This window comes from Coregonus lavaretus (genome assembly GCF_964263955.1).
Source record: "Coregonus lavaretus genome assembly, chromosome: 33".
NCBI lineage: Eukaryota > Metazoa > Chordata > Actinopteri > Salmoniformes > Salmonidae > Coregonus > Coregonus lavaretus.
In genome coordinates this window covers 14992139-15008956 of record NC_140020.1, presented here as the reverse complement: position 1 = coordinate 15008956, position 16818 = coordinate 14992139, and the positions used below count along the sequence as shown (strand labels likewise).

The window sequence follows — 16818 nt, the reverse complement described above, 5'->3', positions numbered from 1 at the left end:
CCCACTGACAAAGATATGATCAATCTTTAATTTTAATGGTAGGATTATTTGAATAGTGAGATACAGAATAACAACAAAAAAAACTAGAAAAACGCATGTCAAAAATGTTAAAAATTGATTTGCATTTTAAATGAGGGAAATAAGTATTTGACCCTTTGCTAAACATGACTTAGTACTTGGTGGCAAAAACCTTGTTGGCAATCACAGAGGTCAGACGTTTCTTGTAGTTGGCCACCAGGTTTGCACACATATCAGGAGGGATTTTGTTCCACTCCTCTTTGCAGATCTTCTCCAAGTCATTAAGGTTTCGAGGCTGACGTTTGGCAACTCGAACCTTCAGCTCCCTCCACAGATGTTCTATGGGATTAAGGTCTGGAGACACTGTTGCCACTCCAGGACCTTAATGTGCTTCTTCTTGAGCCACTCCTTTGTTGCCTTGGCCGTGTGTTTTGGGTCATTGTCATGCTGGAATACCCATCCACGACCCATTTTCAATGCCCTGGCTGAGGGAAGGAGGTTCTCACCCAAGATTTGACGGTACATGGCCCCGTCCATCGTCCCTTTTATGCGGTGAAGTTGTCCTGTCCCCTTAGCAGAAAAACACCCCCAACGCATAATGATTCCACCTCCATGTTTAACGGTGGGGATGGTGTTCTTGGGGTCATAGGCAGCATTCCTCCTCCTCCAAACACGGCGAGTTGAGTTGATGCCAAAGAGCTCGATTTTGGTCTCATCTGACAACAACACTTTCACCCAGTTCTCCTCTGAATCATTCAGATGTTCATTGGCAAACTTCAGACGGGCATGTATATGTGCTTTCTTGAGCAGGGGGACCTTGCGGGCGCTGCAGGATTTCAGTCCTTCACGACGTACTGTGTTACCAATTGTTTTCTTGGTGACTATGGTCCCAGCTGCCTTGAGATCATTGACAAGATCCTCCCGTGTAGTTCTGGGCTGATTCCTCACCTTCTCATGATCATTGCAACTCCACGAGGTGAGATTTTGCATGGAGCCCCAGGCCGAGGGAGATTGACAGTTATTTTGTGTTTCTTCCATTTGCGAATAATCGCACCAACTGTTGTCACCTTCTCGCCAAGCTGCTTGGCGATGGTCTTGTAGCCCATTCCAGCCTTGTGTAGGTCTACAATCTTGTACCTGACATCCTTCGAGAGCTCTTTGGTCTTGGCCATGGTGGAGAGTTTGGAATCTGATTGATTGATTGCTTCTGTGGACAGGTGTCTTTTATACAGGTAACAAACTGAGATTAGGAGCACTCCCTTTAAGAGTGTGCTCCTAATCTCAGCTCGTTACCTGTATAAAAGACACATGGGAGGCAGAAATCTTTCTGATTGAGAGGGGGTCAAATACTTATTTCCCTCATTAAAATGTAAATCAATTTATAACATTTTTGACATGTGTTTTTCTGGATTTTTTTGTTGTTATTCTGTCTCTCACTGTTCAAATAAACCTACCATAAAAATTATAGACTGATAATTTCTTTGTCAGTGGGCAAACGTACAAAATCAGCAGGGGATCAAATACTTTTTTCCCTCACTTTAGCTGCGTGTATTTTTTCGTTCGTTTTTATGTTTATCAAACGTGCACAACATAGAGATACAAAGACTATAAGCGGAAATCTGTCAGACAGCACGAGAGCTGCTTCTCAAACAGCTCATTAGTTTCTGCTGGAGTGAAACCAGTGAAGGCTGCTGAGGGGAAGACGGCTCATAATAAATGGCTGGAACGGAGCAAATGGAATGGCATCATACAGATGAAAACCATGTGTTTGATGTATTTGATAGCATTCCACCAATTCCACTCCAGCTATTACCATGAGCCTGTTCTCCCAATTAAGGTGCCACCAACCTCCTGTGAGTGAAACATGCTTTTATAAACCCAATCACTACATAACAAATCTAAATGCAATTGCGTGTTAAAAAGTGTTGATGGCCTGGTAATTGAAGCGTGCTTTCCATTCACCATTCAAGTGCATTCAGTGGCTTGCGAAAGTATGCACCCCCCCCTTCGCATTTTTCCTATTTTGTTGCCTTACAACCTGGAATTAAAATGGATTTTTTGGGGGGTTGTATCATTTGATTTACACAACATGCCTACCACGTTGAAGATGCAAAATATATTTTATTGTGAAACAAACAACAAATAAGACAACCACCCCCCCCCCCCCCCCCCCGGGTTTGGCCGGTGTAGGCCGTCATTGTAAAATTAGGGGCTTCATAGCAAAGGGGGTGAATACATATGCAAGCACCACTTTTCCGTTATTAATTTTTTTAGAACTTTTTGAAACAAGTAATTTTTTTCATTTCACTTCACCAATTTGGACTATTTTGTGTATGTCCATTACATGAAAATCCATTTAAATTACAGGTTGTAATGCAACAAAATAGGAAAAACGCCAAGGAGGATGAATACTTTTGCAAGGCACTGTATAGGCAACGGTAAGCAGGCAACAGTGCGTCACACACCACTTTGCAATGAGCTGGAGACAGTATGCATTTCGAAAATATACTTCATTGTTTGAAACCTGAAAGTTGTACTTCTTATTATGATGCATGTTTTACCTTGCTTCAAAGTAAAATACGACCATCTGAAACGTGGAGGAAATTATTTTATAAAGACTTCCATATGCCATTGAAACCAGTAGCCTATTTCTCTTCTATTGGTTTTCAAATCAACTTTCTTTCACTGTCCAATAGCCAAAGGCACAATCCTAGTCATATAAGCAACCCATGCTAGTTGCTGCATCTTTAGATCTCCCCTCTTTCAAAATTTCTAACGGATATATTAATCTCTGTCACATTAAACCGCTCACATGTGCGGTCCATTTTTGACACTGGTATTATCCCGGTAATTGCATTATGGAACGAACATTCACACGTAGCCTACTGCCTTGTGCGCACTGCTGCACCTATAAATGTGCAGAAATAATAGTTTATCAACATTTTAAGCTAAACGATCTGATCTGTTGCATTTTCTTTTTATTATGTAGCCTAGGCCTACTGGTTGTATGAATTTGGGATCTATCGCCCCACAACTGTCCCAGAGTGTGTTTGGAATAGGCTATTTCTTTCTCGCAAAGAAAGACAATCTATAGGGGAAATCAGATTGACATAGGCTAGTGATTTTGCTGTTCGCTACTCATCTTGTTGGCTGAGGAAAAGTAAATGTGGCAGTTATTCAAACATATTCAAAGTGCGCATTGGAATTCGGTAAGAAGGACGCATGCTGTTGCATCCTCGAGTTGCATGTTCTGTTAAGATGAATAACCATAATCTATCTATGATTTCTGTCATGTTGAGCACCGTGGATGGACGCCCTAATCAGGTTACGCACCCAATGCATATGGGTCCGGTACATTTCTCAAATGTCCATTAAATTAAAATGCTGCAGGTCGAATGACCGGCACCACATTTTCCTAACCGAAACCCTGGTGTGTGTGTGTGTGTGTGTGTGTGAAATCGACCAGTATTCCCCTCAAGGCCCACCTTCCTGTTTTAGTAAATGTGACCAGTTTCAAGAACGTCACTACTTCACAGGAGAGGCATTTGAACATTAAAAATTATTTTACATTTTACATTTTAGTCATTTAGCAGACGCTCTTATCCAGAGCGACTTACAGTTAGTGAGTGCATACATTTTTTATTTTTTCATACTGGCCCCCCGTGGGAATCGAACCCACAACCCTGGCGTTGCAAACGCCATGCTCTACCAACTGAGCTACATCCCTGCTGGCCATTCCCTCCCCTACCCTGGACGACGCTGGGCCAATTGTGCGCCGCCCCATGGGTCTCCCGGTCACGGCCAGCTACGACAGAGCCTGGATTCGAACCAGGATCTCTAGTGGCACAGCTAGCACTAGCACTGCGATGCAGTGCCTTAGACCACTGCGCCACACTAATTAATGTGTTTTTGGGCAGAAATGCCACCTGGAACATGTAAACTTTCATGTGTGTCTTAATAACAAACTTGTATGCCATCTGTAAATATAAAAATTACAAGCCTGGTTGGTTTAGCCACGGAGAAATACAGGAACCTTCCCGCTAGCCATGATTGGCTGAGATAATGAATGGGCTGGACATACCGAGAAATGAGTTCAGATTGGTCTGCCATGTAGCCTGCTTCTGTCTATAACATGAGCTGCTCAGTTTGTGTAGATAATCCTTTCTACCGCAGCTTTTTTTGAAATATATCATAAAGAACTGAAAAAGTGTTGCTACTGCTCTGATGAGGAAATCCCTGATTTAGGTAAAACATTTTCATTGAACCAGACCTTGTAGAGTCTTCGGATGACAGAGATGGGGAAGAAACGACGATCAGTGTTGTTGTCACGAAATAAGTTGACCGAGTTCTGAAATCAGTGGAATGCCCGGTGGAAGCAGAGATGATTGCCAAATGCGGAGAGAGACGAAAAAAGAACACTGAAGGCTGTTGTATAAAACACCTGTCTTTGGATTACATCTTCAAACTAAGGGCAACCATGGCATCCATGACTGAGAGGGAGAAGCGTTCATCCATGTATACAGGTAAGAGTCTAGCTACATTTTCAGATATGATACGTTTCTAATTTTGTCAGAAAGTCACTATCATTGCAAGTTAAAGTGTACTGTTAGCTAGCTAGCTAGCTAACGTTAGCTGGCTGGCTGGCTAGCTAACGTTACGTGTATGATCTGTGTAGTAATATTATTTGTATCTCAGAAGGCCAATTGCATTGCTAGTTATAACCTAATATTTGCTAGCTAGCTAACGTTGAACCTAGTTGGTTAGCTTTAGCTACCTGCAGATTCATGCATGGTGCATGGTAGTATTACCGCGTTCAAAACAACTGGGAACTCTGAAAAATACGAGGTCAAATCATGACGTCAGTGATCTTCAGGTCGGAAAGTCGGAGCTCTAGAAAGAGGCCCGAGTTCCCAAGTTGGAATTCTGAGTTAGATGACCGTACAAATCGATTTTTCCCAGTCAGAGTTCGTTTTTTTCAGAGTTCCCATTTGTTTTGAACACACTGAAGTCAGAAGTCTGAGATTTCTGAGTTCCCAGTTGTTTTGAACGCGGCATTAGAGTTGGGATTTTGGCTCATTGTTCAGCTAGCTAGCTACATGGCTAAACAAAAGACTCAACTATCCAAGTAACCATTTCACAGTACCGTTTACACCTTCTGTATCCTGTGCATGTGACAAATAAACGTTGATTTTATTTGATATAGTGTGTGTTTACCAGAGACAGTAATGTGAAGAACAACAAGACCTGCACCAAAGTCAGATTAGGATATAGGCCAAGGACTAGATAGTGTATTTTTACTACTACTTTCAACACTATTAGTTTTGAAATCTTTGGTTGTTTTTTACACAACCTTATTCACTCTGTTTAGCACATGGCTTCACATGTGAATCCTTAAAGAGATGGGTGGGGCTAAGGCTTAAGAGGGTGTGAACGATACTGAATGAGTGTAGACAAAAAAGAGCTCTCCAGTAGGTGTACCAAAACATTCACGGGCCATTTTCTCAATAGTGGGGTTACAAGTTTAACAACTTTCAAAGCATAATTACTTTCCCATTGTTCCTCAACTGCAGTGTATGATATACCATTTTCTACCGAGTCAATACTTTTATCTAAGTGTGAAAAACACCATTTCAAATTTTGCTACATAGGACCGAATCCAGGTGGTGGGTCACAAATGGCTCCCTCTCACTGTGGCCCCTGGATATAATAGCCTTTCCGCAGGGTGGTTGTCAGGGCTGATGTGGTGATGAATGTCGTGTGTGATCTCTCACAATGCTCCAGATGCCGAGAGGGCTGCAGTGCAGCAGACAGGGGAGAGAAGGAGCACCGCTGGGCTGTGTTGTGCTATGAACCATGGGACGCCCCTTCGCTAGCGCCTGTGTGCCGTTATGAGAGTGGGTGACAGGAATAAATGCCAGCGTCAGTATATACAGTTGAAGTCGGAAGTTTACATACACTTAGGTTGGAGTCATTAAAACTTGTTTTTCAACCACTCCACAAATTTCTTGTTTACAAACGAGTTTTGGCAAGTCGGTTAGGACATCTACTTTGTGCATGACACAAGTAATTTTTCCAACAATTGTTTACAGACAGATTATTTCACTTATAATTCACTGTATCACAATTCCAGTGGGTCAGAAGTTTACATACACTAAGTTGATTGTGCCTTTAAAACAGCTTGGCAAATTCCAGAAAATTATGTCATGGCTTTAGAAGATTCTGATAGGCTAATTGACATCATTTGAGTCAATTGGAGGTGTACCTGTGGATGTATTTCAAGGCCTACCTTCAAACTCAGTGCATCTTTGCATGACATCATGGGAAAATCAAAAGAAATCAGCAAAGACCTCAGAAATTCTTTTTTTAGACCTCCACAATTCTGGTTCATCCTTTGGAGCAATTTCCAAACGCCTGAAGGTACCACGTTCATCTGTACAAACAATAGTACACAAGTATAAACACCATGGGACCACGCAGCCGTCATACCGTTCAGGAAGGAGATGCATTCTGTCTCCTAGAGATGAACGTACTTTGGTGCGAAAAGTGCAAATCAATCCCAGAACAACAGCAAAGGACCTTGTGAAGATGCAAGGACGAAGCCACTGCTCCAAAACCGCCACAAAAAAGCCAGACTACGGTTTGCAACTGCACATGGGGACAAAGATCTTAGTTTTTTTTTTGAAATATGCTCTGGTCTGATGAAACAAAAATACAACTGTTTGGCCATAATGACCATCGTTATGTTTGGAGGAAAAAGGGGGTAGCTTGCAAGCCGAAGAACACCATCCCAACCGTGAAGCACGGGGGTAGCAGCATCATGCTGTAGGGGTGCTTTGCTGCAGGAGGGACAGGTGCACTTCACAAAATAGATGGCATCATGAGGAAGGAAAATTGTGGATATATTGAAGCAACATCTCAAGACATCAGTCAGGAAGTTAAAGCTTGGTCGCAAATGGGTCTTCCAAATGGACAATGACCCCAAGCATACTTCCAAAGTTGTGGCAAAATGGCTTAAGGACAACAAAGTCAAGGTATTGGAGTAGCCATCACAAAGCCCTGACCTCAATCCTATAGAAAATTTGTGGGCAGAACTGAAAACGCGTGTGCGACCAAGGAGGCCTACAAACCTGACTCAGTTACACCAGCTCTGTCAGGAGGAATGGGCCAAAATTCACCCAACTTATTGTCGGAAGCTTGTGGAAGGCTACCCGAAACGTTTGACCCAAGTTAAACAATTTAAAGGCAATGCTACCAAATACTAATTGAGTGTATGTAAACTTCTGACCCACTGGGAATGTGATGAAAGAACTAAAAGCTGAAATAGATCATTCTCTTTACTATTATTCTGACATTTCACATTCTTAAAATAAAGTGGTGATCCTAACTGACCTAAGACAGGGAATTTTTACTAGGATTAAATGTCAGGAATTGTGAAAAACGGAGTTTAAATGTATTTGGCTAAGGTGTATGTATACTTCCGACTTTCAACTGTATTACTCCAGCTTCCCTGGCCAAATTAAGGGTGTTAATCAAATTTAGTACATAAATTCTCTGCAAAATTTGCTGCAAAGCCATGAATGTTTTATAAGGCACTTGTTCTCCAGTCACCTTTGACCGCAGTTGAGAACCTTTTTTCTTCCTAGTGATAAACAGCTTGAAGAAGAGTTGTTGTCAAGCTTTGGGGTTCAAGGTGCTGCAATCAATGGCACCTTAAAGGGGTTGTAGCCTTCTCCTTTATATCCAAGAAAAAGCCAATAGGCTTGGCAAGCGTGGTTGAAGACACAACCTAATTGCCTTCGTCTGCTCCAGTTCTGTGGAAGCAAGCTAATGAGGCTTCCTTCTAAACAAATTAGCATTCTTTATGATAACCACAGAGAGCAACGGATCTGATGCCCCAAAATACAATACTACAGTACAGAAAAAGCATTATGACATTGCAATGACTTTTCATCGCCTCCAAATCTCAGTGTGTGACATAACCTACTGATATACTCAATTTTAAATTCCATGTGGTATGGTATGTTGAATGTGCGTAAAGGAAATAAGCTCTGTGGTTATCATAAATCATACATTAGCATCATAATATACCACTGACAGGATCTTGAGGGCAAGCAATATACAGTATTCCTGTATAACATGACAGTTTATGTCTAACATTCATGTAAAATGTATTTGCTTTAGATTAGCATCTATACGGAAGGGAAAGGACTGATAAATGCTCCAAAACAGAGACAAAGTAATCAGCCATTATGGATTCAGAGAGCTTTCGCTCATACAGACATTTGCATATCTTAAATCCCTGATAATGAAATAGAATTTATACAAGGGTGATTGAAATTCTCAGTTAAATATGAAAGTGTTCGAAATATATTTCAAGAGAGTAAAAGATTAAGTAGGAGGAATTTGTATTAGGCCTTTAAATGAGGTACCATACTTCCAGAAGTGAGCGCTGGCAAAAGGTTATATGCCACTCCTGTCCCTAATGGAAAGTTATGAGTGAGGAAGGAGAACATTCATGGTATATTAGGGAGACATTTTTAATTAGAATGTAAACTGTGAGATTGTAGCCTGCGTCTGAAATGACTGGTGTTATCGGTGGGGAAGAGGAGAGCTGTTCATCACAGAGACAGAGAGACAGAGAGCTCTCCTTCTCCACCACACCAGACTCCACACCATATTTAGCACCTCAGTGAGACAGCCCCAGACAGCCTGGTTTTCAGGCCCATCTGAAATCCTGTCATCACACTACTCTCAACTGTCACAGGCCGTACAGCACAGCTCACCCACATACAGCCTATTACACACCAGAGCTCACTTACAGCCGTACAGACATTTTATCAACAGCCCAACAAATATCCTCATTGTTGAAATTTAATTAGGCCACATAAAGAGAAGGAGGGGAGAGAAAGTGTAACGATAGTGGAGGTCTTAAAGTACATTTTCTCTTCTTATTGACATTTTGAATTATTCTGGAAATATACATTTTGATAATGTACACACTAGTTTAATTATTTCCCAAAGAATGTAACAATGTTTAACCTTTGTGAATGAAACAGAAGTTGTGCTAAATAACATCCAGAATGGGCCACCTCAACCCACCACATACAGACTAGGGTGGTGGAACGATAAGCATAATTTATCCTTCATCTGCAAATGGAAGTGAGGTCATTTGAACATGGAGTATTTATCTAACTCCACAAATTAAACTCAACGATAGTGATGGCTATAACAAAGGGGTTGTAATACCTCGTAAGAGGAACCAGCTGTGCTGAGTGGTTTGCTCAGGGAGGAAGAGAGGCTTGGAAAAATACATGTCATTGTTCTACTTCCATTTGGGAAGTACTGCATCTTAACAAAACCCAATATGGGGGGGGGGGCATTATGTGGTCCAAGGCAAGCAGTGTAATACCAACCACACAGGAGGGGGTTGTTTAATCATGTATTTATGTGTGTGTGCGCGCGGGTGTGTGTAGAAACAAGAACACTGCAATCGTTCCGTTTCCCCAGGAGTCATGCAGCAGGATAGTCTAGTATGTCCCACATGGGACAGAGCGATAGGAAGCAGCAACACTTATTAACAGAGACACAACACTACCTCGGTACCTTTTACTCAATTACCTCCCTTTAAAAAACACACACACACGTCTAGTCTGCACCAAATCTCAGAGACTACAGAGAGTCTACAGAGAGACTACTGAACAATGTGCATCTATCTGGATCTATCAGTCAAGAGATGCTTCTAGCAAAACATATCAAAGCATAGGGAGTATTAAGAGCTTTCTCCAGTACATTGGGGCGTGTTCACTAAAAGTTTATCAGAAGCTGCGTGAGTAAAAGTAAAGGGTCTATCACTCAAAACGTTTCGGATGAAATCCTCTGTGCCAGCCAGAAAAAGTATAGAGAAATTATTCCATCAACGATACATCTTCAATAGAAGTCTACAGCAGCAGCGATACCGTCCACTAACAAAACAAGATTACAATTTGAGAAGACAATACAAAGCATCTATTTATCTGAGCCTTCCAGCCCTACTGTGGTGGTAAAGACTCCAGACACACTCAGCGGTGCTCCAAGTACCCTCTCCTCTCCCCGGCCTGGCCTGGCTGGCACCACAGGATTATTGATTGATAGCTTTGACTGATTCCCAATTTGGTCCTAATCTGTGGGGCAAGGGTGATGGCAGCGGGGGCGGGCATGAATCAGCCATCTAGAGGACTGAAGGGGACCAGGAGACAGATACTCACCAAACAGATTGCTGGAGTGGCCTTGCTTAGAAACAGGCCTCAGCTCATTGGATCCCCAGGCATAGCGCTTGTAACTGTCCCAGGCAAATGTCATCATCTGTGGGCAGAGGGAGAGGAAGGGGAGGAGGACAAATGGGAGAAATAGGTTTAGGTCTTAGCAGATCTATGAAGGGTGATTCACTTCCTATGGGTGTTTTGGTCGTTATGGGCAGATTTCCAGCAAAGTATTTGACAGTTTTGTTAAATAAGAGTGTAGGCCTATTTGTGAGATGAAGGAGACTTTAGGCTATTTTATGTTGGACAACATGTTGATTAGCCTACAGATATTTACTGTGCAGGGAAGTCTGTCAATCATTTAATAGACCTTGACATTACACGGGAAAAATCTATAAGATCTCTCAGTTTGATGTCTTCAGTGACCCTGGTTTGTGATACTTAACCCCTGAGAGACAGCGCATCCTACATTCATTCTGACATTTCCAAAAATAATAATGATGCCAAGCTTTATGCGTCACAAGGTTGTTCTTCAAATCAGTGACTTCTGACAGTTTCTATTTTGGACCCAGAGACTATAACAGAAGCCTAATCCTCCTTAATATCAATGGAATCATAGCTGAGAAACCCTAAATGGAGATAACAGGATAAATCCTTTTGTTCCCTCTCCCTGGTGACTCAACCCAGATGGAGTCAGATAAGCTGTTAAAAACAAGGACAGCTTTTCAAAATTTTCAAATTTGAATGAAAAGGTATATTACTCACTTAAAACTGTCATCTATAAAGTTGACTTTGTTGAGTGTCTGAGATTATGCTCACCATTTTATATCACAAAACTACTGCTTTCGGCTATAGTACAGTCCAACTAAGTTTTTGAAGTTAGCATATGGGAAAATAACAGGCCAGAAATAATTAGGTCTATTGAAGTGATAAATTGGAAGGGAATGGGTTTTCTGGTTGCACTAACAATGCACCCCAACACAGTGCTAGTGTCTAATTCTCTCTCTGCACAGTCATGTCTCAGTTTTCCTCTGCAGGGTAGCGACAACCAGTGTGTCCTGTAGTGTTTGTGTGTTTGTTGTTGGGAGGATTAGGCTGTAAGGGAGAAAAGAGAGAAATATGCTGCCATTCTCTCCATACAGAGAGACAGATTGAAGCTGAAAACCCCCTCGAGCAAAAGATGAGACCAGACAGAGATTAAAATAATGTTTTCTCCAGGAATCTCAGCCGGTCAGATCCACATAGGGAGATGGGGTCAACTCCACGCTGTCTATTGAAAATCACTAGCAAAACAATCTAAGTGGATGTGGTTAGCCACTATATCACCGCTATCCCCACATCCTATGAGACAAATCTTTAGAAAATCAAGGGACAGAAACAATACAGTCCCTCTTAAGCAGAGCAGTGGACTGTGAGATATTACTCATTGGTTTACAGATCAGTATTTTCTGGCGAGTTTTCTAAAATCAAAACGTCTTTCTGCGATACTTAATCAAGCGGAGAAAAACAAGAACGCCAAACACAACGGCAAAAGTGTTTATTAATGATGTCTGCTCTTCCTGCAATGTGAACACCATAGCAACCACTGTTCTCTCCCGGTTACCTCCGCCATTTCAAATGATGAGATGATGTTGATAATGCACAAGCTATAGTTGGCAAATAATTGGAGCACAACGATGGAAAGATCAGAATGAAATTGAGTGTTAAAAAGTCAATTGTCCGTGACAGATAGAAGAGATGTATTAGGAGGACCTACCCTTCACAGTCACAATAGTTCAGCCTAGGTGTGAGAGTGTGTGTTTGGATCAGTCCATCATGGAAAGTCTACTGTGTAGGCTTAAGATTGTGGGAGAAACTTCCAGAGGGGCTCATAGTGGTGTTTATGGAAAGGCACCTCTCATCCTTTTTCCCTTGATAAAATGAACCCAGCTCCACTCAGTCCTGGGCCTAAACAAACATCCCCAGAACACCTTCTCATCCCTCTGTCTGAAGGGCCCCATGTAGAGAATGCTGGTGGGAAGTCATTTACAGCGCAGCGTGGACTTAGATTAGATTAGTTTATCGACTCCCACACAGAGAGGAAGAGAGAGGGAGATCTCAGCTCAATGTGTCCGGGGTTTAATTTACCCCGAAACCCTGGGCTCCACCCCCTCGTAGCCTTCTCGGCGCTCACACCTTACTCTTAGACAACAGTGGTCCTGCTGAGAGGACGCCAGCTACAAGCCAGTGGTTCTGTTGGTTGGTGTAGCTAGGCGAATGGGAGCCGGAGCAATTTGTCAGAGCCACTGAATTATAAGCTGTGGGGAGATAGGAGGCAATGAACACACGGCTGTATTGATTCTCATTCAGTAGTGCTAGGATTTGTTTGCAATACAAAGCAGCAGGCTGTTCTGGTGGACTACTCCCCAATGGGAAAGGTTTTGTTCACTGTGGGTTAACTGTCTCCATCCAGACAGCTCTATATTCAGCCCCCTGCACAAAGCCTAGTCTTCCCGGAGGCACAGAGACTGGCACAGCCAAGAGAGAGTTCTGCTCCTGCTCAGCAGGAGCGCCAGCCTCCCTGATTTACAAGGCTGTAATTGCTTTTCCAGTCAGGGTTTAATGCAAGCGTTTGAGTCAAAATGTAATCTCGTCATTCGTGGCTCTCTCTCTCTCGCTCTCTCTCACTCTCTGCATGCTGTCTATCTGACTGACTGTCTGTTGGCGGGCGGATCAGTGGCAGAAGCTCTCCCATTGTTTACCGCCGGCATTGTCTAGTCCAAAGACGTCACGGCAACACTGTAATGAGGTGACAGATTAGCGCAGCGACAGCGGGTGCTCAGGGAGGGGGATGCATCTTCTGCCGTGAGAAACAAACACAAACTCGGTGCAGCAGAGATCATGCAGGGATATCACTAGGGCTCTCCTATATGGCATCTACAGATGTTCTGGGGAGCAGAGTAGGGGATGGGCACGGTTATTCAAATATTTGAATATCCGAACAGACATTAGTATTCAAACACTTGTGTGAGTGTATTTTTTTAGGCCTATTTTATCAATGAAAAAGCTATTAAATTAAATGCTCCTTGTGACATAGTTACATGAAAGGTGCGTTGAGCTACTGCTGAACATTTAGCCCTCCAGTCAGCCCTGCCAACAAACAGTATGCCATTTCCCCCCCTTCAAATAGCTATTACAGGCACGCACCTAAAGGAGGACCTGACACAGATAAATGCCAAACTCTGACCAGAAAAAGTTTTTGTAACAGAATCAGTTCTATCAAGATGAACATCAGACTTTTCTTTCACTGTTGCAGTTAGCCAAAAACTACCGGAGAAAAGCAGCCTGTCCACTGTTATACTGCCCTCGGCATTTGCGTCATTCTGATTGGTCAAGAGAGTCGAGAGCAATTTGTTAGATTCTTTTGAATTTCGACTATCCGGATATCTGAAAAATGTAATGATATTATTTGAATAGTGACATAATTTCAAATGCCCACCCCTATTGCAGAGCGTTGTACCTTTGTTGTCAGGTAACACACACCTGTGCTCAAAGACCGGGCTCTGAGGAGATAGGAGACAGAGAGACTCCTGGATGGCTGTGTTTGGTCTCACAGATCAGAGGGTGTCTATGCAGCAGAGACACTCTTTGACCTGCTGAGCCAGGCTAGATCTATGCAGGAGAGTCAGTCAGAAGGGACCTGAAAGTGGAGCTGGGCATAGTGTGCTCTGCTGTGTGTTAAGAGGATTAACCTCCCTCAGTGTGTTGTCCTTCTAAGACGTTAGGGAGGGGGCAGAGCAGATCAAGGGCAGATGTCTATTGATTCATAAACACCACCAAGGGAGTGCTTTACTTTCTATAGGCCTACAGTATGTGGGTTGGTTGGAGAGTCAAGTGTGTCATGTGAGGACAAAAAACAGGGATGTGGGCAGAGTGAAACTACCAACATAACCACAAAGTCTGGGAATCACATGAGCCATAACTGACAATTTAAAAGGCAAAGGAATCAAAGGGCTAGGCCTAATCATGAAAAACTATTCCCTCCCTCATGTCCGTTTCCATCACCTAGCAGCCTGTCCTACATGTTCATCTCATATTTTCCTTGCTCTATTCTCTCTGCTGACCAGCCCAGAACATTCAGCTAGTTTGGGGAATCTGGGAAATAATCATCCGTTCGCCAAATTTCCATTTCCCTTATCCCCTGCTGTCAGTCCATCCCCCTCTCCCCCCTCATCCCACATTGAGGACTCTCAGAGCAGTGTGTGAAGGAGAGCAGAACTATGATGTGGAGAACGCACAAATAGAATGAATAGAACAGGCTTGGAAGCTCTAACTCTGGCAATTTGACTGGTACACTCATGGGTACACTCACAATGGCTGCCTGGTATTGTGATGCAATAACTTTCATTGTATTCTGGAATGTTCTATCAACTGATAATCCCAGTAGATATTAGATAGAACATCGCGTCCCCGCCTGTGGGGAAAACAACCTGTGGTTACCCTAGGTTACCCCATTGGCTCACAGCAAATACTTGGCGTTTTTCAAAACACAATTTTCTTGATGTCTGCTTGTTTTAGTCAATTACAAAACGACATTTAAAGAAAAGTACAACATGTCTAAACATTAGTTTTCAACATTGCCTGCTCCTGAGTGTTCTCACTACTTAGAAAAACGTAATATTGTAGGGCTTCCCTCATGCCCATTTTCATGACGGTGCTAGCAGCCATGTGAGTGAGTGCTAGCTAGCTTTTACAATGGGGGTCAATAGGAAAGAGTTTGTTTTCACCAATTTGTGGGCGTGGTCGAGGGGAATTCCTTATTATTAGGTGAATATCGACTTGGAGTATGCTGGATTGCCATGGTAATGTAGAATGTTCATTCAAATGATGTGGCTCATGCAATGGAATGTATTTTTTGTAATGTCAGTTGAGTTGAGTCAACAAATCACAGCACAAATTGAAGGGTACACTTCCTGCTTTTACTTCCTGGCATGGGTTTAAGTAAAAAATATACAGGTTAAGACGAGAGGATTCTAATATCCCGTAACTCTTTGCACCACTATTCAACAAGTGACCAGCTTCCGCATTTGGAATGACTGGGAGTGAATGTTAGCAGCACAGAAAGTTTGCCATCAAAGTGGAAAATAAACACAATCGTAGTGAATTTCAGCTTAACTATTCAGCAAACACATACTGCTTTACTGTCATTCTATTCATTTAGACGTTTTGAAAATAATCTACAGCCACTTTATTACTGGATTTCCCGACCGCTGGTCACGTTTTCAATGCTAATCCTGTAGAATCCAGCAATGGCGCTAGTTCCATGAATTTGTTTATTTTCGAACACTTCCTCATGGAATTATTACCTTGTCTTAACCTTCCCATCTTCAACCTAGGCATGGGTACACACAAAATGGCTGCCAGTCCACCCATTATGCCTTCATTGACTTGAATGGAGACGCTCTTTCTATTCATTCTATTTCTATAGTGCAGGAGCTCTGTGCCTGAGACAGACAGACAGAGACAGACAGACACAGACAGTGCCGGCGGCAGGCACAGAACACAGGGCTCAGGACAAGCAGCTGTAGGAGAGGCGAGTTGGAGAAGATCCTCTTAGCAGAGCTTTTTGCCTGGCTGAAGCTAATATGAACACCCGGCTATTGGAGGCGACAAATGTAGATCTTTGTTTCTTTGACTACAACATGGAAGCTAATATAGTCAGTCCAGAGACTGCTGGTGACAGCCGATATAGTTAATGGGAGTACAGAACAAAGAACTGCACACTTGCTTGAGAGCACTGGACGTGTAGCCTGTTCTTTGATCATTAAAAGTGCATTTGATGAAATCACTGCCATCATGATGTAAATGCAGCCAAGCATAGAAATCTAATCATCGGCACCCTGACTGTGCCTGGCTATTTTCTCTGGATGATCAGATTAGTGAAACTTTAAAAAAGGGAGGAAAGTCTCACCGCTGTCTCTTAATGGATCTGCACTTCAGCAGCACACCCTAAGATCTCTTTTCCTCATCTCAAGCGTCTCATGCACATTCAGTACCTTATCCTCTCTGCCCAGCACGATTTGCTTATTCCCACAAGGAGCCTCACAGGACCAACTACGCTCAGCATCACTAATTCATAATATTCCCACCAGCCCCTGACAACTTCACAAGGAGTCATGCTGTATCTGGCCCACAACTACAAGGAGCCATGCAGTATCTGGCCCACAACCACAGGGAGTCATGCAGTATCTGGCCCACAACCACAGGGAGTCATGCTGTATCTGGCCCACAACCACAGGGAGTCATGCAGTATCTGGCCCACAACCACAGGGAGTCATGCTGTATCTGGCCCACAACCACAGGGAGTCATGCAGTATCTGGCCCACAACCACAGGGAGTCATGCTGTATCTGGCCCACATCCACAGGGAGTCATGCAGTATCTGGCCCACAACCACAGGGAGTCATGCAGTATCTGGCCCACAACCACAGTGAGTCATGTATTATCTGGCCCACAACTACAAGGAGTCACAACTACACAGTGTATGATGTTAGGAGCTGCTGGGAATTGAATTGTCGTGGAGA

General features: G+C 43.0%; 1 protein-coding gene across 2 annotated transcripts in view; it reads right to left on the bottom strand.

Moving 5' to 3' along the window:
* The window catches only part of LOC311108260 (mannosyl-oligosaccharide 1,2-alpha-mannosidase IA-like), a 177735-nt gene that overhangs the window by 127864 nt on the left and 33053 nt on the right, over nucleotides 1–16818 (bottom strand). For both annotated transcript variants that reach the window (XM_084150883.1, XM_084150882.1), the window contains exon 2: nucleotides 10263–10359. In XM_084150883.1, coding sequence (XP_084007009.1) covers nucleotides 10263–10359 — 97 coding nt within the window. The remainder of the gene's footprint in view (nucleotides 1–10262; nucleotides 10360–16818) is intronic.